At 44.8% G+C, this 23550-nt stretch overlaps 2 protein-coding genes across 5 annotated transcripts in view; both read left to right on the top strand.

The window, feature by feature from the left end:
• LOC137534756 (zinc finger protein 420-like) overlaps positions 1-9905 on the top strand; it is a 37228-nt gene extending 27323 nt beyond the window's left edge. For both annotated transcript variants that reach the window (XM_068256387.1, XM_068256386.1), the window contains exons 5-6: positions 168-1191; positions 4542-9905. In XM_068256387.1, the coding sequence (XP_068112488.1) occupies positions 168-1191; positions 4542-6205 (2688 nt within the window). In that variant the 3' untranslated portion in view covers positions 6206-9905. The remainder of the gene's footprint in view (positions 1-167; positions 1192-4541) is intronic.
• Positions 9906-20746: 10841 nt separating this feature from the next.
• Positions 20747-23550, top strand: part of LOC137534763 (gastrula zinc finger protein XlCGF57.1-like) — a 37269-nt gene continuing 34465 nt past the window's right edge. For all 3 annotated transcript variants that reach the window (XM_068256399.1, XM_068256396.1, XM_068256397.1), the window contains exon 1: positions 20747-20789. The gene's annotated coding sequence lies outside the window, so the exon portion shown is untranslated. The remainder of the gene's footprint in view (positions 20790-23550) is intronic.

Below are 23550 nucleotides of genomic sequence, written 5' to 3'. Positions count from 1 at the left end.
GAGGATAGCGAGGGAGCAGACAGACTACAGGGGGCTGGAAGAAGCAACTTTTGTCCATTCATCTCAGGTGCACTTTAATGATTCTAAACTGTCTGAGATTTAATTCATATGCAAATGTCCATGTCAGTGATAAAGATTTTCTTTTTTCTAACATTCTGCTGTTTTAGGATGAAGAGCATGCTGATGTAAAAGCTGAGATCAAAGAGGAAGAAGAAGAGACGTGTGTGAGGAGTGATCAGCAGTCTGTGGAGACAGGTGTAATAATGACACCAATTAAAGAGGAAGAAAAAGAGACATATGTGAGGAGTGATCAGCAGTCTGTGGAGTCAGGTGAAATAATGCCACCAATTAAAGAGGAAGAAGAAGAGACCTGTGTGAGGAGTGATCAGCAGTCTGTGGAGGAGGGTGACATGATGATGACAAGCAAAGAGGAAGAAGAAGAAGAGACGTATGTGAGGAGTGATCAGCAGTCTGTGGAGACAGGTGAAATAATGACACCAATTAAAGAGGAAGAGACATATGTGAGGAGTGATCAGCAGTCTGTGGAGACAGGTGAAATAATGCCACTAATTAAAGAGGAAGAAAAAGAGACATATATGAGGAGTGATCAGAAGTCTGTGGAGACAGGTGTAATAATGACACCAATTAAAGAGGAAGAGATGTATGTGAGGAGTGATCAGCAGTCTGTGGAGACAGGTGAAATAATGCCACCAATTAAAGAGGAAGAAGAAGAGACCTGTGTGAGGAGTGATCAGCAGTCTGTGGAGGAGGGTGACATGATGACAAGTAAAGAGGAAGAAGAAGAGACATATGTGAAGAGTGATCAGCAGTCTGTGGAGACAGGTGTAATAATGACAGCAATTAAAGAGAAAGAGGTGCATGTGAGGGGTGATCAGCAGTCTATGGAGGCAGGTGAAATAATGTCATCAATTAAAGAGAAAGAAGAAGAGACGTCCGTGAGGAGTGATCAGCAATCTGTGGAGGAGAGTGTAATAATGAGGACAAGTAAAGAGGAAGAAGAAGAGCCACTTGTGAGGAGTGATCAGGAGTCTATGGAGGAGGATGTAATAATGAGGACAAGTAAAGAGGAAGAAGAAGAGATGTATGTGAGGGGTGATCAGCACTCTGCACAGTTGGGTGGAAATGAATGGGCAATTAAAAAGGAGACCTCTTCTCTGGACAGCAGCACAGGTAAGCAATTTCCACAAAAGCAGAAAGGTCTCCTCATACTTAAGATCTATAAACACAATTTCTGTCGCCGAAGTGATCAGGATTCCAACTCCCGGGCGATAGTTTGGGGCTGAGTTCTGTAGGGGTTAGCAGTGCATTCTGTTGCTATGGAGGGGCGGAGGGATGACACAGTGGAGTGGGAGGAGTAAGGAGGGAGAACGGTAGTGCGGGCGTGTGTTCAGAGGAGATAATGCAGCAGGCCACATCTCTCGCCAATGCATTATGGAGGGACAGGGCTGCTGTACACACACTAGATTCTCATCAGACAGCTGTCTCAGGTTAGGATGTCCATCTTGATTTTCCCGGGGCACATCTGATCATTGTGTACACATGTGTAATTAGATTAAATCTTTATTTTGATTGATTTCTGGGCAGCACAGTGGCATAATAGTTAGCACTCTCGCCTTGCAGCAATGGCTCCCCAGTTTGAATTCCAGCCAGGAGTATGCACTGTTTGTATGTTCTCCCCATCTCTGTGTGGGTTTCCTCTGGGCACTCCTGTTTCCTCCCACATCCCAAAAGCAGACAGATAAGTTATTAGGCTTCCCCCTAAATTGGCCCTAGACTACAATACATGCACTGGACGATAGGTACGTATGATGACTATGATAGAGATTAGATTGTGAGCCCCTCTGAGGGACATTTAAGTTACAAGACAATATACTCTGTACAGCCCTGCGGAAGATGTTGGCACTATATAAATAATAACAATTTCTAGGTGAAATCAATGGAAACAATTGATCGCGCAGTGTGTACATTTTTCACTGAAAAGGGGTTAGTCAGGTTTGACTGCGCTTCTGTAACCGCACCCGGCATATCCCGCTAAAAACGTGGTCTGCCAGGAAGGATATCTTTAATCCAGGGATTGGATAACGTTATGTAAGTATTACAGCCGCCTAGTGGTGAATGGAGAAACTATTAGCTGTTCCCTTAGCTCACTGCCTAATGCTAGGTACACACAATACGTTTTTTCGGTCTATTTTCTGTTCAATCGATTTTCGAGTCAATTTTTCAGTCTATTTCCCACTTGATCCCATTATCTTTTCTTATCGATTTCCATTCACTTCTGTGAGAAATCGATCTGAAAAACGATTGAAAATAATATCGGACATAATGTAAATTATTTATCGAACAATCTATCTATAATCTATCAAAATTGTATGGTGTGTACCTAGCATAAGTCTGTTGATTGAAACACCTATGAGTAGTATTGCTCTGCAGGGTCTGTGAGCTACTATGCTGATAGTAGGGCAGCCGCACATGCTTGTTGACTTGCCATCTACAGACTTAGGTTGAAAGTCTATGGCTGCCTTAAGATTTACACTGAATTATACTGTAAATGGAAGATGACCAAAGTGTCAGTGTCATGTCCACTTTAAAAATATGATCAACCATGTGCAGAGAAACTCAGGGTGGCCACACCCGGAGTAAATACTTCCCTTAGTTATTCTCGGTTTTTCCTAGTTCACTATACAAAATCAGAACACGGATAAGGCATCCCTTTAGATTAATAAGTGTCATTTGCATATAAGATAATGCCTCTGTACACACCTTTTGTAGCAAAAGTGCATGCTTATTTGATGAAAGAAAATAAACTGGTTTGACTTGCCTGTCCCTACAGAATTTGATTTGTTTTAAGTAGAGATATTGCACTTGATAACAAAGGTCCATCTCCATTACTCAGTATAATATCATAATACCAACAAATGAGGAGGAGATACTGTACACCATATGAAAGGCCCATCCCCATTCCTCAGTATAACATCATAGTACCAACAAATGAGGAGGAGATACTGTACACCCTATGAAAGGTCCATCTCCATTCCTCAGTATAACATCATAGTGCCAACAAATGAGGAGGAGATACTGTACACCATATGAAAGGCCCATCTACATTCCTCAGTATAACATCATAGCACCAACAAATGAGGAGAAGACACTGTACACCATATGAAAGGCCCATCTCCATTACTCAGTATAACATCATAGTACCAACAAATGAGGAGGAGATACTGTACACCATATGAAAGGCCCATCTCCATTCCTCAGTATAACATTATAGTGCCAACAAATGAGGAGGAGATACTGTACACCATATGAAAGGCCAATCTCCATTCCTCAGTATAACATCATAGTACCAACAAATGAGGGGGAGATACTGTACACCATATGAAAGGCCCATCTCCATTCCTCAGTATAACATTATAGTGCCAACAAATGAGGAGGAGATACTGTACACCATATGAAAGGCCCATCTCCATTCCTCAGTATAACATTATAGTGCCAACAAATGAGGAGGAGATACTGTACACCATATAAAAGCCCCATCTCCATTCCTCAGTATAACATCATAGTGCCAACATAGGGAGGGGATACTGTACACCATATGAAAGGCTCATCTCCATTCCTCAGCATAACATCATGTTTCCAACAAATGAGGAGGAGATACTGTACACCATATGAAAGGTCCATCTCCATTCCTCAGTATAACATCATAGTGCCAACAAATGAAGAGGAGACACTGTACACCATAGGAGAGACCCATCTCCATTCCTCAGTATAACATCATAGTACCAACAAATGAGGAGGAGATACTGTACACCATATGAAAGACCCATCTCCATTCCTCAGTATAACATAATAGTACCAACAAATGAGGAGGAGATACTGTACACCATATGAAAGGCCCATCTCCATTCCTCAGTGTAACATCATAGTACCAACAAATGAGGAGGAGATACTGTACACCATATGAAAGGCCCATCTCTATTCCTCAGTATAACATCATAGTACCAACAAATGAGGAGGAGATACTGTACACCATATGAAAGGCCCATCTCCATTCCTCAGTATAACACCATAGTACCAACAAATGAGGAGGAGATACTGTACACCATATGAAAGGCCCATCTCCATTCCTCAGTATAACATCATAGTACCAACAAAATGAGGAGGAGATACTGTACACCACATGAAAGTCCCATCTCCATTCCTCAGTATAACATCATAGTACCAACAAATGAGGAGGAGACACTGTACACCATATGAAAGGTCCATCTCCATTCCTCAGTATAACATCATAGCACCAACAAATGAGGAGGAGACACTGTACACCATATGAAAGGTCCATCTCCATTCCTCAGTATAACACCATGTTAGCATAACTGTACAGTATCAGCTAACAGGACAAGGTTCAGTACTGTGGGCAGCTAGTGTGGGAACCCCTTTGACTGGAAGAGATGTGTACCCCAATAATGACTTTTGCCTGCAGACAGGAGAATGTTGTGTAACTATTAGTATCTCTCCAACAGATGGAGATGATGTTGGGATTACCACAGAGGGACATCTTATCTCACCTCCTGATGATAATGCAGAAGATAATGGCGTCACACAATATTCTCCAGGAGGAAACCCCATTACTGGAAATACACATCACAGACTTTGCTATGAGGACAGATCACCGGATCCCTCTAATCCTGAGGAACCTTCTGACAGATCACTTCCTGTTATCCCGAATATTAATGGCAGATTTAGAACAAAGAATCATTCCAATTCTGAGGGATCTTCATCTGGCAAATCATCCTTTAGAGAGAATTCCTTTCATGCCTCACATCAGAATGTGCATCGAGAGGAGCAGCCATTTTTATGTTCAGAGTGTGGGAAACATTTTATTCACAAAAGGATCCTTCTTATACATCAGAGAAATCACACAAGGAAGCATCCATTTGTTTGTCCAGTATGTGGGAGAAGTTTCACTCGGAATTATACCCTTGTGGTGCACCAGAGACTTCACACAGGTGAGCGTCCTTTTTCTTGCTCAGAGTGTGGGAAAGGCTACATAAATAAGCCACAGCTTATTAAACATGAGAGAAGTCACAAAGTCGACCCTCCTCTTTCATGTTCAGAGTGTGATAAACAGTTCTTGTACAAAGGATCCCTTCTTGCACACCAGAGAATTCACACAGATGAACGCCCTTATTTATGTACAGAGTGCGGAAGAGGCTTTATTCAAAAAGCACACCTTCTTAATCACCAGAAAACTCACACCGGTGAGCGCCCTTTGTTATGTACAGAGTGCGGAAAAGGCTTTATTGTAAAAGCACACCTTCTTCAACACCAGAGAACTCACACCGGTGAGCGTCCTTTTTCCTGCTCAGAGTGTGGGAAAGATTACTTAACTAAGTCGCATCTTACTGCACACCAGAGAAGACACAGAGTCGACCGTCCCTTTTCATGTTCAGAGTGTGGTAAATGTTTCACTGAAAAAAGTTCCCTACTTACACACCAGAGAATTCACACAGGTGAGTGGCCTTATTTATGTACAGAGTGTGGAAGAGGCTTCATTCAAAAAGCACGTCTTCTTCAACACCAGAGAAGTCACACAGGGGAGCGCCCTCATTTATGTACAGAGTGCGGAAAAGGCTTCATGCAAAAAGCACATCTTCTTCAACACCAGAGAAGTCACACAGGGGAGCGCCCTCATTTATGTACAGAGTGCGGAAAAGGCTTCATTCAAAAAGCACAACTTCTTCAACACCAGAGAAATCACACCAGTGAACGTCCTTTTTCCTGCTCAGAGTGTGAGAAATGTTTTGATCACAAAAAATCCCTCCTCTACCATCAGAGAATTCACACCGGGGAGTGTTCTTTTTCATGTCGGAGATGTGGGAAATCCTTCAGCGAGAAAACAAGCCTAGACAAACATAAGAAAATTCATGATGGCGAGAATTTTTCATGTTCAGAGTGTGGAAAACAATTTGTTTACAAATACGACTTTCTTATACACAAGAGAAGTCACACAGGGGGATTTCTTTTTTCATGTTCAGAGTGTGGAAAACGGTTTATTCACAAATCAGACTTTCTTATACACCAGAGAAGTCACACCGGTGAACGTTCTTTTTCCTGCTCAGAGTGTGGGAAATGTTTCGTTCACAAAAACTCCCTCCTCCGCCATCAGAGAATTCACACTGGGTAGCATTCTTTTTCATGTCCGATGTGTGAGAAATTTTTCGTCGAGAAAACAAGCCTAGATAACCATAAGAAATTTCACACTGGCAATAATTTTTCATGTTCAATGTGTAAAAAACGATTTGTTTGCAAATCAGACCTTCTTATACACAAGAGAAGTCACACAGGGAAACGTCTTTTTTTCATGTTCAGAGTGTGGGAAACAATTTGTTTACAAATTAAACTTTCTTTCACACCAGAGAAGTCACACAGGGGAACGTCCTTTTTCATGTTCAGAGTGTGGGAAAAGTTATAGTGTGAAGCAAAACCTTTTAAGACACCAGAAGACTCACAAGAGGTGATGATTCAGGGTGTGGGAGCCTGTTTATTCATAAAGACCTGAATGGATTGTTTTTTTGTCAAAATTGGTATCACCCTTTAAACATTAGGCTGTTGCCAGGAAACATAATTTTGGCTGTATGACTCTGTGATGTGTAGTTAGTAAATTCACTTTAATTCCCCCCCCCCCCCCCCCCCCTTGGCGGTATGATTATTTCTGGATTTTAGGGTCTAAAAGAGGTACGATTTTTTGCATGCTTTTAGACCCTAAAACCGGGGAAAAAACATGCTGCTAAAGAGTTCTGCTGCAGCCCCAGCACTCACTCACCTCCCTGAGATCCAGCACTGCAGTTCTCCCTCTGTCCTCCAGGTGGCACTGTAACCTTATAGTGAGATTGCCGGCTGTCGTCAAGACAGATGGCGACCTCACCGGGGGAAAGCAGAGCCTCAGAGGAGAAGAAGACATCAGGATCCCTCGGGAGGTGAGTGAAAAACGCCCACTGCGCACATTGCTCTGCATATACCTCAGGCGGCTATCACGAATCACGCTTAAGGTTACAGCTCGGGCATGTTTTTTTTCACCCCGGGCTGGACTCGTGCTTACCGCTAAGGAGTTTAAAGGGCACCTGTAGAAAACAAAAAAGTGCCTTTAATAAGTACTCACCAGAGAAAGGGAAGCCTCTGGGCCATTCCAGCACTGTGTCCCCCTGACCTTTATTAGCTTTTAAACATAAATTAAAACTGAATTTTTTTTAAAAAAAAGTTATTTTTAAGGAGTAGGAAGCTAGACATAATTGCTTCTCATCAGTTTATTTTCAGTTCAGGTTCCCTTTAACGGTTGCTTGACAGTCTCGGGAATGAGGGCTGTACAGACATACTGTTCAGCTGTAGCCAAGAAGTGTGTACTGTTCTATGCAGTGGGTAGGAGGGCTGAAGAATGAGAGAGTGGCATCCTGCTGCACAATGGGTTTGTACGACAAATTTGCATGTAGCTAATCACATAGGCGAATCATTAAATTATGTCTATGGGCCATTGCATATGTTAGAATCTTATGGTGCATACACACATCCAATTTTGATTGGCCAGTGGTTGGCCAATTTCACCACTTCCATGTGACATGACAGCTTACCTACACCAATCTTTTGGCCCTTATACTACATGGAGGCGGTAAAACTAGCCAGTAATTATCCAGTCTTATTTGGATGTATGTATGCACCCCCTTAGCCAAGGTGGCCCAAAATGACCGTCTCTGCCGAGGATTGGCCAGTGTGCATATAAGAGGTAAGATCTCCAGGGCTTTTCCATGCAGAAACTCAGCAGTGAAGTTTATGCAGTTTTTGTATGTATTTGACAGGATATGTTTTTACATGAATTGTGCATAAAAGGTTTTTGTAAGGAAGGTTACAGTTTTAAAGTTACAGTTTTATAGGAAAATACCTGATAAATGAATGCACTGCTTTTTATTTTCTTCTTCTCTTCTCAATCTTCAGCTTCCTGATCAAACTCTCCTTCCCCCTTCCCAGCAGGTGTAAATCCATGATAGGCTGTCTGGCAGCAGGGAGGCGGGGCTTCAGCTGACACAGCATGCTGGATAATCCATGATTATAGTTTTTTGCCATCTGAGCCAAGAATCTGATGTGTTTATAGCTTCCCCATGATGTCATTTAGTGAGCTTTGGTGAGAAATAAGCACTTTGTGCTGTTATGTCCTCTGCAATGCAGGACACTGCATGCTTGTTTCTCATCAGTTGTCTTTTCTCTCCATAGAACAGCACATGATGCTCGGCTGTAGCTGAGCTGCCTGTCTGTACAGCGCTTACCCCTATAACTGTCACACTAACCATTGATCAACGATCATCAATGGCAGTGGTGGCTGAGTATGTGTACAAGGTTTAGAGAAGGAGTGTCAGGCCGACTGTGAGGGAACAGGCAACAGTCCAGGATGACCTCCTAACCACTTGTTCAGTATTTACAGTATTTTTACAGATGTTTTTATGCATTATTCCTTTACAATAATGTTTTATGAAATGCTTATTAAAACGGTATTTGAACTGGGACTACAGTCAGGACCCAGTCAGACTATAGCTGCATAACCCTCACTGATAAGGAATAACAGCCATAAAACGCATGCCTGTAAATAAGAAAAGGTCAGTAGTTCATATATTTTAGCTCTGGCACTCTTGAAACACTGCGTCATAGATCAGAGACAATGAAACATCACATTTACTTTTTAAAGTTAATTTAAGAAGAAGGAAATAAGTTGAATTTTACTTCCTGGGGCTTCTTTCAGCCCCCCTGTAGTCTGTCATCTCCCTCTGTGTCCTCCAGGTCCCCACCATTGTTCCACTGTAAAGTCACTGCACATGTCCAGTCTCGGCCACATGCCTTGATGATTGCTCTTCCATGGCAGGAAGAGTTTTGCTCATGTGCAGCTGTAAGTCTTTACTACCTGTGCATGCGCAGAATGCTCCCAGCCATGGGATCGCAATGGAGGAGGCGCATGGCCAGTTTATTTTCAGCTTGGTTTCACTTTAAATAAAAAATATATATACTTACCTTAGTAGTGAGAAGGCTGTGGATAGTCTTCCCGGATCTTCCTACAACCCACCATTCCAGCGCTGTGTCCCTGAGTTTCTTCAGAGTGTGGGCGTGGCTTTGGATAAGCGCATCTGTATTGGGAATGCGCGAGTAAGGGCCCGTTCTCACCTGAGCGGGAATCGCGCGATTCCTGCTCACGGCAAACCGCTAGCGGTTCTGCAAGAACCGCTACACAATGTAGCGAGTGGCAGTGTTCTCTCTAGCGATAACCGCAACCGCGCTGCATGCAGCGGTTTGCCGGCGACGAGCGTTCCGCGATTTGCGATCGTGATTAGCGTGCACAGTACGCTAATCGCGATCGCTCCAAAACCACCGCAGTGTCCAGTCGCACTAATCGCGGGAAAATCACTCCCGCAAATTCTGCGATTGCAAGTGTGAACGGGCCCTAATGAAATGCTTGTGCATAGAGGAAAAAAGCTGTGCGAGAGTGCCTTCATGTGTCTGTACTGGGCATGTGCAATTAAGGTCTGCACATGCCCAGTATGAACTCACTCATCCACAGCCAGGCTTGCACACTTAGGAAAATATTCATCCTGCTGGGTTGAATTCGTTTAGCGGGACCCAGCGCTGGAATGTTGCGCTGCAGGAGGATCGGGGAAGTCTCTGGACTACCCAGAGGCTTCCTGCTACTGAGGTAGGTATACTTTTTTTTTTTTTTATTTGCTTCAGGATTGGTTTAAGGTAAGCTAAATCAAATATTGTATGTGGTAACATTTTTTAGTTTAAACCCCAATTTATATTAGAATGCTTGTGTTGTATGTCCTCTTTTTTGTAATTGTTTTGTAATGTATGTGCTGATTTTTGCTTAAAAAATAAAAGATAAGTCTTTAGTCACAAGTTATTTTGCTGTAAAAAAAATGTTTTTAAACATTTATATGACGCTTTTCTCCTGGCGGACTCAAAATGCCAGAGCTGCAGCCACTAGGACGCGCTCTATAGGTAGTAGCAGTGTTAGGGAGTCTTGCCCAAGGTCTTCTAGGTAGTGGGGTGGATACACTAGGTGCGGAGACGGGGCTGCAGTGAGCCTCAGCATCTGACTATATCAAGAGCTGGTCTAAGAGATGTGTTTTAAGGAAACATTTGAGGATTTCCAGGTGCGGAGCATGATGACCAAGTTGTGGGAGAGAACTCCATGGGAGAGAGGACACTTGTGAGAAGTCCTGGATATGAGATAGAGGTGACCTGACTAGTGGACAGAGTCTCATGGGATGAGTGAAGGTTTCTGAGAGTGATGGTATCTGGAGATTAGTAAGGAAATATATGAAGAGAGAGCTTTGCATGAAAGGATTAGGAGTTTGAAGTGTATACCTTGAGGACATGGGTGCCTTTGAACCGGATCTAATTGGCCATGTGTGCTCAGTATCTCAGCACCACAGCTCTCTCCGCACTCCTGGTGTTCTTCCGATCGCAATATGTTGGCGGGAGCGAGCTGTGGCACTGAGTTACTGCCCATGCATGGCCATTTAATTCTGGTTCAAAGGTTGGCGACTTCCTCTGGTTTGGGCCCATATCAGACGAAATTACCAGCAGATGGAGCCGTTTGAAAGATGGCCTGTGTTTCCCTGAAGCCCTCATCACACTGGTGTGTGTGTTACTCTGTTTTACTGCAGTGTAACGCTACACCAATGACAGTCTATGGGGCATTTCATACCTGATGTGGTGCATTACGATGCGCTGAAAGTCCTTATTTTGTTGCTCGGCTGACGCTAGAGAATCCGCGCGCATTGATGTCCAGCGTGCGCGGGGACATGCGGTGACCGGGAGTCATGTAAGTCTATGGCACTGTGCATATTTTAAAGCTGTATGCCACACGTATTTGTATGTGCGGAAGTGTATTTTGAAAATACACTTCCGCGCAATTCTACTGTCGGCCACAGGAAGTGAGCGCTAGAGAGCATCACTTCCTGCTTGGATTGCAAGCAGAAGGGAGACTACCATGCATTTTTGCGGTAATCCCTGAAGGCTAATTTTTTTAGCTTTGTGGTGCAATGCTATCATTACACCGCAACGCTGGTTACAATTGTGAAATTGGCCTGAGGCTATACTCCTTGGTTTTCCTTTAGGCTGCTTACACACTAAGATGTTTCAGGCGCACGTTAGTGCAGCCTGTAACGCAGCCCCACCTCACAGTAATGAAAAATCAATGGGCTTGTTCACACTGCCCACGTTGCGTTACATTGTAACGCAGCAAAGTGCTGCATGCTGTGCGTTCTGCGCGGCTAAGCCACGTTAGACTGTTTGCACATGCTCAGTCATTTTGGGGAGGAGGGGAGAGCGGCCGGGCACATGGCTAATTAATATTCACTGCACTCAGTGACGTGCAGTGTTTACTTCCTGGAGCGGCCACTCTGTGCGACGATTGGCCGGGTGGGACCACGTGATGCCGCATGCGTCCAAGAGTACGCCTCACGGCATCACGGACGCCAGAGTGAGCTGCACTACGCGGCTCACTCTGACGTCCACACCAGAGAGCACCAGGCGTTGCGTTAGGGGCACGTTATGTGCCCTATAACGTCTCCTAAATGCAACGTCCTGGTGTGTAACTTGCCTTAAAGTTGTTCCATAACAAATGGCTGGATAGAGTACTGTTTAAAGGGGAGCTTCAGCCTCAACAAACATACTGTCATTAAGTTACATTAGTTATGTTGATTAAAATAAATGGGTAAAATAATCTCTTACCCACCCTGTTTTAAAAGAACAGGCAAACGTTTGTGATTTCATGGAGGCAGCCATCTTTTTGCTTGAAAGGAGGTGACAGAGAGCATGAGACACAGTTCCAACTGTCCTGTGTCCTGATCACCCCTCCCAGCTGCACGCGCTACGCTTCAAATCTCAAATTTAAAATAAAAAAAAAATAATAATAATTTTGCACCAAAACAGCAGAAGGAGAACAACAACAACATCTGAAATCCCATCATGCTTTGCACAGCATCAGGGGAAAAATGCCTGGGCAGTTTTCTTCTGTGCAGCTAAAAATGATGCTTGTGTAAGAAAAACAAAGTTCTGATGCTGTGAAACTGTTAAAGAAACACCAAACCTTTTCAGTGCTGCTGAGTAGATTTTTAGTTTTTAGAATTTAAGGGCACCGCCTTTGACATGGGAGACCAGGGTTTGAATCCTGGTTAGGGTCAGTACCTATTCAGTAAGAAGTCCTTGGGCAAGACTTCCTAACACTGCAGGGTGGCCCCTTCAGTGCGCCCTTAGTGGCTGTAGCTCTTGAGCGCTTTGAGTACAACAGGAGAAAAGCGCTTTACAAATGTTAGGATTATTGTATCAATCTTGCTAGTAAAGTGTGAGTGATGGCAAAGTAGTATGAGCGTTTCCTTTCCAGCAAAAAGCAGATCCTCCTCCTTCAAATTCAGCACTGCAACTCTGCAGTTCCTCCCTGCTCAGTGTGCAATACTGCCAGTGTTGCCAACCTTTCACGTTATTTTTTACTGACAAATACCTAAAAATGTACTGACAAAAGATTTTTTTTACTGACAAAACCCCCTGCGGCGCGCCGAAAAAATGGGCGTGGCCACGCAACAGAATGTGGGCGTGGTCATGGGTGTAGCCAAATATACATGATTTTAATATTGCTGTGAAAGGTCTGCCAGGGAAGTTTGAGCTCTGCCATAGTGTTTCCCCCCCTTCCCCCAAAATACATGTAATCTTACAGCATTTCACCAAAAATCCACGTAATCTGGCAGAGGTTCTTCCAAAATACAGATAATATGGCAGTGGTTCCCAAAAAATAGATGTAATCTGGCAGCAGCGATTCCCCCAACATACACATAATCTGACAGCAGTTCCCCAAAATACATTTAATCTGACAGCAGTGGTTCCCCAAAAATATAGGTGTCCCCAGAATAGGTGGCCAGGGGTATAGATGTCCCCAGAACAGGTAGCCAGGGGTATATGTGCCCAGTATATGTAGGCAGGGGTACAGGGCCGGTTCTAGACTGGCACATATGAGGGGGCAGTCAAATGGGTAGGGGGCAACATGTTCGAGGAAATTTGCGGCGACTAAAGTGGGCATGGCAAGTAAATACACATAATGAGAGACAGCGTTTCACCAGTAAATGCACGTAATGACAGACAGCTTTTCACCAGTAAATGCACATAAGAGACCGCCTTTCACCAGTAAATGCACGTAATGACAGACAGCTTTTCACCAGTGAATGCACGTAATGAGAGACAGCTTTTCACCAGTAAATGCACGTAATGAGAGACAGCTTTTCACCAGTAAATGCACGTAATGAGAGACAGCTTTTCACCAGTAAATGAACATAAGAGACAGCTTTTCACCAGTAAATGCACATAATAAGAGACATCTTTGCACCAGTAAATGCACATAAGAGACAGCATTTCACCAGTAAATGCACATAATAAGAGACAGCTTTTCACCAGTAAATGCACATAATGGCAAACAGCCAGTGTCCTCAGTATATGTAGCCAGCAGATATATGTGCCCAGTATATGTAGCCAGAGGTATATGTCCCCAGTATATGTAGGCAGGGGTATATGTGCCCAGTATATGTAGCCAGGGTTATATGTGCCCAGTAGATGTAGCCAGGGTTATATGTGCCCAGTAGATGTAGCCAGGGTTATATGTGCCCATGTAGATGTAGCCAGAGGTATATGTGCCCAGTAGATGTAGCCAGGGTTATATGTGCCCAGTAGATGTAGCCAGAGGTATATGTGCCCAGTAGATGTAGCCAGGGTTATATGTGCCCAGTAGATGTAGCCAGAGGTATATGTGCCCAGTAGATGTAGCCAGAGGTATATGTGCCCAGTAGATGTAGCCAGGGTTATATGTGCCCAGTAGATGTAGCCAGGGTTATATGTGCCCAGTAGATGTAGCCAGGGTTATATGTGCCCAGTAGATGTAGCCAGGGTTATATGTGCCCAGTAGATGTAGCCAGGGTTATATGTGCCCAGTAGATGTAGCCAGGGTTATATGTGCCCAGTAGATGTAGCCAGGGTTATATGTGCCCAGTAGATGTAGCCAGAGGTATATGTGCCCAGTAGATGTAGCCAGGGTTATATGTGCCCAGTAGATGTAGCCAGAGGTATATGTGCCCAGTAGATGTATCCAGGGTTATATGTGCCCAGTAGATGTAGCCAGAGGTATATGTGCCCAGTAGATGTAGCCAGAGGTATATGTGCCCAGTAGATGTAGCCAGGGTTATATGTGCCCAGTAGATGTAGCCAGAGGTATATGTGCCCAGTAGATGTATCCAGGGTTATATGTGCCCAGTAGATGTAGCCAGAGGTATATGTGCCCAGTAGATGTAGCCAGAGGTATATGTGCCCAGTAGATGTAGCCAGGGTTATATGTGCCCAGTAGATGTAGCCAGGGTTATATGTGCCCAGTAGATGTAGCCAGGGTTATATGTGCCCAGTAGATGTAGCCAGGGTTATATGTGCCCAGTAGATGTAGCCAGGGTTATATGTGCCCAGTAGATGTAGCCAGGGTTATATGTGCCCAGTAGATGTAGCCAGAGGTATATGTGCCCAGTAGATGTAGCCAGGGTTATATGTGCCCAGTAGATGTAGCCAGAGGTATATGTGCCCAGTAGATGTAGCCAGAGGTATATGTGCCCAGTAGATGTAGCCAGGGTTATATGTGCCCAGTAGATGTAGCCAAAGGTATATGTGCCCAGTAGATGTAGCCAGAGGTATATGTGCCCAGTAGATGTAGCCAGGGGGTATATGTGCCCAGTAGATGTAGCCAGATGTATATGTGCCCAGTAGATGTAGCCAGAGGTATATGTGCCCAGTAGATGTAGCCAGGGGGTATATGTGCCCAGTAGATGTAGCCAGATGTATATGTGCCCAGTAGATGTAGCCAGAGGTATATGTGCCCAGTAGATGTAGCCAGATGTATATGTGCCCAGTAGATGTAGCCAGATGTATATGTGCCCAGTTGATGTAGCCAGGGTTATATGTGCCCAGTAGATGTAGCCAGGGTTATATGTGCCCAGTAGATGTAGCCAGAGGTATATGTGCCCAGTAGATGTAGCCAGAGGTATATGTGCCCAGTAGATGTAGCCAGGGTTATATGTGCCCAGTAGATGTAGCCAGGGTTATATGTGCCCAGTAGATGTAGCCAGATGTATATGTGCCCAGTAGATGTAGCCAGAGGTATATGTGCCCAGTAGATGTAGCCAGGGGGTATATGTGCCCAGTAGATGTAGCCAGATGTATATGTGCCCAGTAGATGTAGCCAGAGGTATATGTGCCCAGTAGATGTAGCCAGATGTATATGTGCCCAGTAGATGTAGCCAGATGTATATGTGCCCAGTTGATGTAGCCAGGGTTATATGTGCCCAGTAGATGTAGCCAGGGTTATATGTGCCCAGTAGATGTAGCCAGAGGTATATGTGCCCAGTAGATGTAGCCAGAGGTATATGTGCCCAGTAGATGTAGCCAGGGTTATATGTGCCCAGTAGATGTAGCCAGAGGTATATGTGCCCAGTAGATGTAGCCAGGGGGTATATGTGCCCAGTAGATGTAGCCAGATGTATATGTGCCCAGTAGATGTAGCCAGAGGTATATGTGCCCAGTAGATGTAGCCAGGGGGTATATGTGCCCAGTAGATGTAGCCAGATGTATATGTGCCCAGTAGATGTAGCCAGATGTATATGTGCCCAGTAGATGTAGCCAGGGTTATATGTGCCCAGTAGATGTAGCCAGGGTTATATGTGCCCAGTAGATGTAGCCAGGGGGTATATGTGCCCAGTAGATGTAGCCAGAGGTATATGTGCCCAGTAGATGTAGCCAGGGGGTATGTGTCCCCAGTATATGTAGCCAGGGGTTATATGTGCCCAGTAGATGTAGCCAGAGGTATATGTGCCCAGTAGATGTAGCCAGGGTTATATGTGCCCAGTAGATGTAGCCAGGGTTATATGTGCCCAGTAGATGTAGCCAGGGTTATATGTGCCCAGTAGATGTAGCCAGAGGTATATATGTGCCCAGTAGATGTAGCCAGAGGTATATGTGCCCAGTAGATGTAGCCAGAGGTATATGTGCCCAGTAGATGTAGCCAGAGGTATATGTGCCCAGTAGATGTAGCCAGGGTTATATGTGCCCAGTAGATGTAGCCAGGGTTATATGTGCCCAGTAGATGTAGCCAGGGTTATATGTGCCCAGTAGATGTAGCCAGATGTATATGTGCCCAGTAGATGTAGCCAGAGGTATATGTGCCCAGTAGATGTAGCCAGGGGGTATATGTGCCCAGTAGATGTAGCCAGATGTATATGTGCCCAGTAGATGTAGCCAGGGTTATATGTGCCCAGTAGATGTAGCCAGGGTTATATGTGCCCAGTAGATGTAGCCAGATGTATATGTGCCCAGTAGATGTAGCCAGGGGTTATATGTGCCCAGTAGATGTAGCCAGAGGTATATGTGCCCAGTAGATGTAGCCAGGGTTATATGTGCCCAGTAGATGTAGCCAGGGTTATATGTGCCCAGTAGATGTAGCCAGGGGGTATATGTGCCCAGTAGATGTAGCCAGATGTATATGTGCCCAGTAGATGTAGCCAGAGGTATATGTGCCCAGTAGATGTAGCCAGGGTTATATGTGCCCAGTAGATGTAGCCAGGGTTATATGTGCCCAGTAGATGTAGCCAGATGTATATGTGCCCAGTAGATGTAGCCAGATGTATATGTGCCCAGTAGATGTAGCCAGAGGTATATGTGCCCAGTAGATGTAGCCAGGGGGTATATGTGCCCAGTAGATGTAGCCAGATGTATATGTGCCCAGTAGATGTAGCCAGAGGTATATGTGCCCAGTAGATGTAGCCAGGGGGTATATGTGCCCAGTAGATGTAGCCAGAGGTATATGTGCCCAGTAGATGTAGCCAGGGGGTATGTGTCCCCAGTATATGTAGCCAGGGGTTATATGTGCCCAGTAGATGTAGCCAGAGGTATATGTGCCCAGTAGATGTAGCCAGGGTTATATGTGCCCAGTAGATGTAGCCAGGGTTATATGTGCCCAGTAGATGTAGCCAGGGTTATATGTGCCCAGTAGATGTAGCCAGAGGTATATATGTGCCCAGTAGATGTAGCCAGAGGTATATGTGCCCAGTAGATGTAGCCAGAGGTATATGTGCCCAGTAGATGTAGCCAGATGTATATGTGCCCAGTAGATGTAGCCAGGGTTATATGTGCCCAGTAGATGTAGCCAGGGTTATATGTGCCCAGTAGATGTAGCCAGGGTTATATGTGCCCAGTAGATGTAGCCAGATGTATATGTCCCCAGTAGATGTAGCCAGATGTATATGTGCCCAGTAGATGTAGCCAGAGGTATATGTGCCCAGTAGATGTAGCCAGAGGTATATGTGCCCAGTAGATGTAGCCAGAGGTATATGTGCCCAGTAGATGTAGCCAGGGTTATATGTGCCCAGTAGATGTAGCCAGAGGTATATGTGCCCAGTAGATGTAGCCAGGGTTATATGTGCCCAGTAGATGTAGCCAGGGTTATATGTGCCCAGTAGATGTAGCCAGATGTATATGTGCCCAGTAGATGTAGCCAGAGGTATATGTGCCCAGTAGATGTAGCCAGGGGGTATATGTGCCCAGTAGATGTAGCCAGATGTATATGTGCCCAGTAGATGTAGCCAGGGTTATATGTGCCCAGTAGATGTAGCCAGATGTATATGTGCCCAGTAGATGTAGCCAGGGGTTATATGTGCCCAGTAGATGTAGCCAGAGGTATATGTGCCCAGTAGATGTAGCCAGAGGTATATGTGCCCAGTAGATGTAGCCAGGGTTATATGTGCCCAGTAGATGTAGCCAGGGTTATATGTGCCCAGTAGATGTAGCCAGGGGGTATATGTGCCCAGTAGATGTAGCCAGAGGTATATGTGCCCAGTAGATGTAGCCAGGGGGTATATGTGCCCAGTAGATGTAGCCAGATGTATATGTGCCCAGTAGATGTAGCCAGAGGTATATGTGCCCAGTAGATGTAGCCAGGGTTATATGTGCCCAGTAGATGTAGCCAGGGTTATATGTGCCCAGTAGATGTAGCCAGAGGTATATATGTGCCCAGTAGATGTAGCCAGAGGTATATGTGCCCAGTAGATGTAGCCAGGGGGTATATGTGCCCAGTAGATGTAGCCAGATGTATATGTGCCCAGTAGATGTAGCCAGAGGTATATGTGCCTAGTAGATGTAGCCAGGGGGTATATGTGCCCAGTAGATGTAGCCAGATGTATATGTGCCCAGTAGATGTAGCCAGATGTATATGTGCCCAGTAGATGTAGCCAGAGGTATATGTGCCCAGTAGATGTAGCCAGGGTTATATGTGCCCAGTAGATGTAGCCAGATGTATATGTGCCCAGTAGATGTAGCCAGAGGTATATATGTGCCCAGTAGATGTAGCCAGAGGTATATGTCCCCAGTAGATGTAGCCAGATGTATATGTGCCCAGTAGATGTAGCCAGAGGTATATGTCCCCAGTAGATGTAGCGCAGTGGCAGGCGGCAGTGAGTGGAACTTACCTGCGTCTTCTCTCGTCGCCAGCGCGGGATGATCTGCCGCTACTCCGGTCTGGTCCAGACCAGAGCAGCAGAACTTCCGGCGCAGGAGCGAGACGGAAGGTAAGTCCCGCCCGCTGCCAAGCGCCACTCCGAGTCCGCACAGATCAGGAGGGGACAGTCAGCGAGGGAGGGAGAGCACTAAAGGTGAGAGAAGGGGGGGGAGATTGCCCCCTTCTCCACCGCTGCCAACAGCTCTTCCTCCACTGCGCCGCTGTCCTCCTGAAACAGAGCGGGCGGCCAATCGGCCGCCCTTTTACGGACGCTGCTGAATTCCTTACGGAATTCACGGGCAGCTTAATTTGCATAAAAAATTACGGACTGCCCGTAAATTTACGGGCGGTTGGCAACACTGAATACTGCATCTAATGCTTTTAACACCATCTGATCCCAAGTAGGGATGGCCCAAACAGTTCGCCGGCGGATTGTTCCTGGCAAACTGTTTGCCGTTCACATTTTTTTTGTCAAAAATTTGCATTCGCTTTTTTTTTAAATTAAAATCATTGACCATCAAATTTAGTGGTTAATAGCAAAGTCCCCATATGTGCTGGAAACACCAAATTTGCAGGGTATGTTAAAGGACCACTATCATGAAAAATTGTAACATTTAAAATACATGTAAACACATACAAATAAGAAGTATTTTTCTTCCAAAGTAAAATGAGCCATAAATTACTTTTCTCCTGTGTTGCTGTCACTTACAATAGGCAGTAGAAATCTGTCAGAACTGACAGGTTTTAGACTAGTCCATCTCTTCATGGGGGATTTTTAGCAAGGCTCTTATTCTTTATAAAGATATTCCCTGAAAAGGATTTATACAAAGATACTGGCCAGCTTTCCTGCTTGCTGCACATTTTTTTTGGCAGTTGGACAGAGCAACTGCCATTCACTAAGTGCTTTTGAAAATAAAACCCTGAGAATCCCCTATGGGGAGATGGGCTAGTCAAAAACTTATCGGTAATGTCAGATTTCTACTACCTACTGTAAGTGACAGCAACATAGGAGAAAAGTAATTTATGGTTCATTTTACTCTGGAAGAAATGTACTACTTATTTGTCTATGTTTACATGTATTTTAAATTTGATGATTTTCGTGATACTGGTCCTTTAAAGTAAAGGTCCAAGGTATAAGAAAAAAAAATAAAGATCCACTTACCTGGGGCTTCCTCCAGCCCCTTGCAGCCGCCCTGTGCCCTCGCCGCAGCTCCGGTGGCTCCCGGTCTCCTGCGCTGGCAAGGCCAACTTCGCCAGGTCGGGTTCCGGGTCGGCTGCTGCTGCATTCCACGGTGCTGGTCACATGGGCTCGCTGACGTCAAAAGGACGGTACTGCGCAGGAGACCAGGAGCCACCGGAGCTGCGGCGAGGGCACAGGACGGCTGCAAGGGGCTGGAGGAAGCCCCAGGTAAGTGGATCTTTATTTTATTTTTTTTAACCTTGGATGTTTTCTTTAAGGAGGACAGGGGGGACATGAGGAAAAAAAATTAGAGAGGACCTTGTAATTTTGGAGAAAACCATTTCTAAAGTTGCGGTAAAATGCGGTAAATGACAGACCTAAAGGTGGACATACACTTCAACCATCATCAGATTTCTGGCGGATGCCTGTCAAGTCCAATCTGGCAGGAATCTATCTGATGTGTGCCACACACTAGGAATAGATTTCAGAATGAAATATGGAAATCGATCTAAATATATTATTGGACCATTATAGATCCAATGCAACTCTATGGGCCATCAATCTGCTGCCAGCAGCAGATTGACCTAGATTTTCCATCCTGTCAGATATATCAAATCGATCGAAATTGGCTGCAAATCGATTGAATGGGGAATTTGATAGAATCGATTTCTGATCGATCAATCGATTCTATAGAATCGATCGATCAATAGCTGAAATCGACCAGTGTGTATGGGCCCCTTAATAGTAGTGTAAATTTACATATATCAAAAGAAATAACAGTACACTACTTAGTGCGTTTAGCACAACAAGGCAGTGAAATCAAGGCTGCAATTCTTCTACTCTCCACTAGATGGTGACCTTATGTATTTCTAGTTTGAACGCACAGAGAGGAAGAAGGGGTGGGGCCATTCACACAGGAATTTACAGAATTCAGGAAGTAGAGAGGAGCCATTGCTAGAACTGGCAGCAGACGAGGAGGTAACAGAACTGTATATATGGTGCTGCATGCATATATAGAAATACAGCACCAGCATATTCTACTGCACTGAACAGAGAGATCTCTGGGCACTAGTCTAGTTGAGGCTACTTACTGCTCACAGCAATCTGGTTGCAAATACTAATTTGTAAGAAATAGGGGGACACAGCAGGAAACACTATCCACGCCACAAATTGAATAGGTTTAGTAAAGATGTGTGCCCGAAGACAAGCGGTCAGACGAGGGTTCTGGTGTGCAATTTTATTGATAGTGTTTCCCACTGGGTCCCCCTATTTCTTACAATTTTGTAGACGTGACCAAATTGTAAAGATCATCGAGCGACAATTGATCTATGAAGTTCCTGGTGGGTTCCCTCAGGTAGACTAGCGCCGATCTCTGCACCAGAAGAGCTTACACTCTAATGCCTTGTATGTTTTAGCCAATATTCACTTTCAATTGACAAAAAAAAACCAGTCTGATCAAAATGAACCCACTTTATACTGATCAAATGTACATTTTTCATACAACCTACTGTATATGGAATCATATTTTTTTGCTTATTGAATGATCAGGTGTAGAGGGAGATACAGTATCAAGCAATTATGCCCATGGCATGTGGTGTGGCAGCACAAACAATTGATACATTTAGTGTCACAGGAGCAGGAAACTCATGGAATTTCTTGCCATGAAGAAAAGGTCAGACAGTGGAGTCTGAAGCATTTAATGTATAATGCTGAGAAGGATTGAATGCATTATGTTGATTTGGCATTCCCTACAGAATAATCTCGTTATAGTAAACTCCTCGGGACCGGGAGAGGTGGATTACTATATCGGAAATTGTCCTAGAAATGGCCCAGCATGCCCTGGTACATTCTCTGCAGCAAATAACCTACTCTGTCCTCCCATTGGAGGTACAGTACAAGCACTTGCACATTTAGTGGACTACAAGGTTAAGTATACCTAAGGGCTGCATAGCCAGGCTGCACAAATTGCTGGTACAGTATCCAGGGATCCTTAAAAATTGCAGCCGTCAGTGAAAAGAGTCAGCCGCTTCCTGTGAGTGACTCGGATACCTCTGTGCAACACTTGTCCTGCAAAACCTTCTGCTCACACTTGAGCTAATCATGACGCCTCTCTTCAAAATGCAGCCAATCATAAGCCACTCACATCTTAAATGCAAGTGGCTCCTTAACCACCACAGGAGGGACTTACCACTCTCCACTCTTTGTTTTCCAGTAAGTAGGCTCGCTCTGATCTGCACTACAAGTGAAAGTAGCCTGTTCTGTGCTCCGCATGCTACCAGGAGCTTCATCGCTAGCAAGGAAAGAGATACCCAGGAGTGTGTACAATTCCATGTGAGGACTGTGATGATACTTTTATCATTTATTGCAAAGTGGAAGTGGTAACGCTGGCTCCTTTTTGTTTACGTTCACATTATTCCTCATTCTCTCCAGGCTGTTTCATTGTACAGTACAGTATATCCAGCTCCAATGCCATTCTTCTCGTCTTACAAATGTCAATTGGCATCAACTCCCTTGCAACAGCCCATGGGTTTCACACAGACATATGATGCATGCCCCACCCACTGTTTATTATATCGAGAATCAGCGTCATGTAGGGGCCAAAAAACTATGTTTACTATCACAGAAGTTTTATTATGTCACAGTTTACTAGACCAGATGTTGCTCTCATGGAGATTGGCCGGGACCTGGACAGGTAGTTTACTATACCAGAATGTTCTATGTCAGAGTTTATTATAATGAGATTATACTGTAAACGGTTGGACAGAGATATGAGCACTAGTATGCAGGGCTGGTTGTAGCCACAATGGGGCCCTGGAGCAAAAGTACCTTGGGGGGAGGGGGGGGGGGGCTTGCAAACTAATCAACATCAGGGCCCCTGAGCCATCTGCCAAGCCTGATCCAATCCCCCTACCTTTCTTCATCACACAATATCATTAGGTGTCCAACATGTGTCCCCTAAAAAGTATTTTGGGGGTTTCCTTTATTCACCTTTTGCTTATCCTATGTACATAGCAGCCTCGCTCTCATAGGTCACCATAGCTGGAGGGTAGCACTTGGGCGGGGCCCACAGGCTCTGGGGACCTGAAATAATTATCCCCTTTGCCGCTATGGAAGCTCCAGTTCTGCTAATATGTTTTAGGTGACCCATCGATAAACCTCATAGTGAGCAGTTCTCCCATCACAGCACCCTCTACAACTTGAAACGCTCTAATTGGCCAAAATGTGTGGGCGTGTTATCACTACAACCTATTTGACACCTAAAGGTTGGAGAGTGTGCTGCCCAGCCAATCATGTTAGAGGAATTTCTCTATGAGCTTTCCTGCTGGGTCGCCTCGGCCTTACTAGTGGATCTGCTCATGTATTTATGGTGTAACATAGCTCTCAACTATCCTGGTTTCTTCATGATGGTCACAGTGTTAGGCAGTCCTCATGGCTCCTCTGGTTCCCTTGTCACCCATGCATTATCCTGCTGTGGGATAGTATTTGAGCATTATAGCTACTTCCTTCTCTGCCTTCGGCCCTGATGCCCCTGCATTCACTGACCCGATGGTCCTGGGAGTGTTGAGTCACTGACCAATCATCAGGGAATGCAGGATACCTCATACTGGTAATGCACTCCTTATGCATACTGGAATGTATGGTTTAAAGTGAACCTCCAGATTAAAAATCTACTCAGCAGCACTGAAAAGGCTTGGTGTTTCTTTAACAGTTTCACAGCATGAGAACTGTGTTTTTCTTA

Source organism: Hyperolius riggenbachi, chromosome 10 (genome assembly GCF_040937935.1).
Source record: "Hyperolius riggenbachi isolate aHypRig1 chromosome 10, aHypRig1.pri, whole genome shotgun sequence".
Taxonomy (NCBI): domain Eukaryota; kingdom Metazoa; phylum Chordata; class Amphibia; order Anura; family Hyperoliidae; genus Hyperolius; species Hyperolius riggenbachi.
The sequence above is the reverse complement of the archived record's forward strand: the minus strand, read 5'-3'. Positions and strand labels throughout refer to the sequence as shown.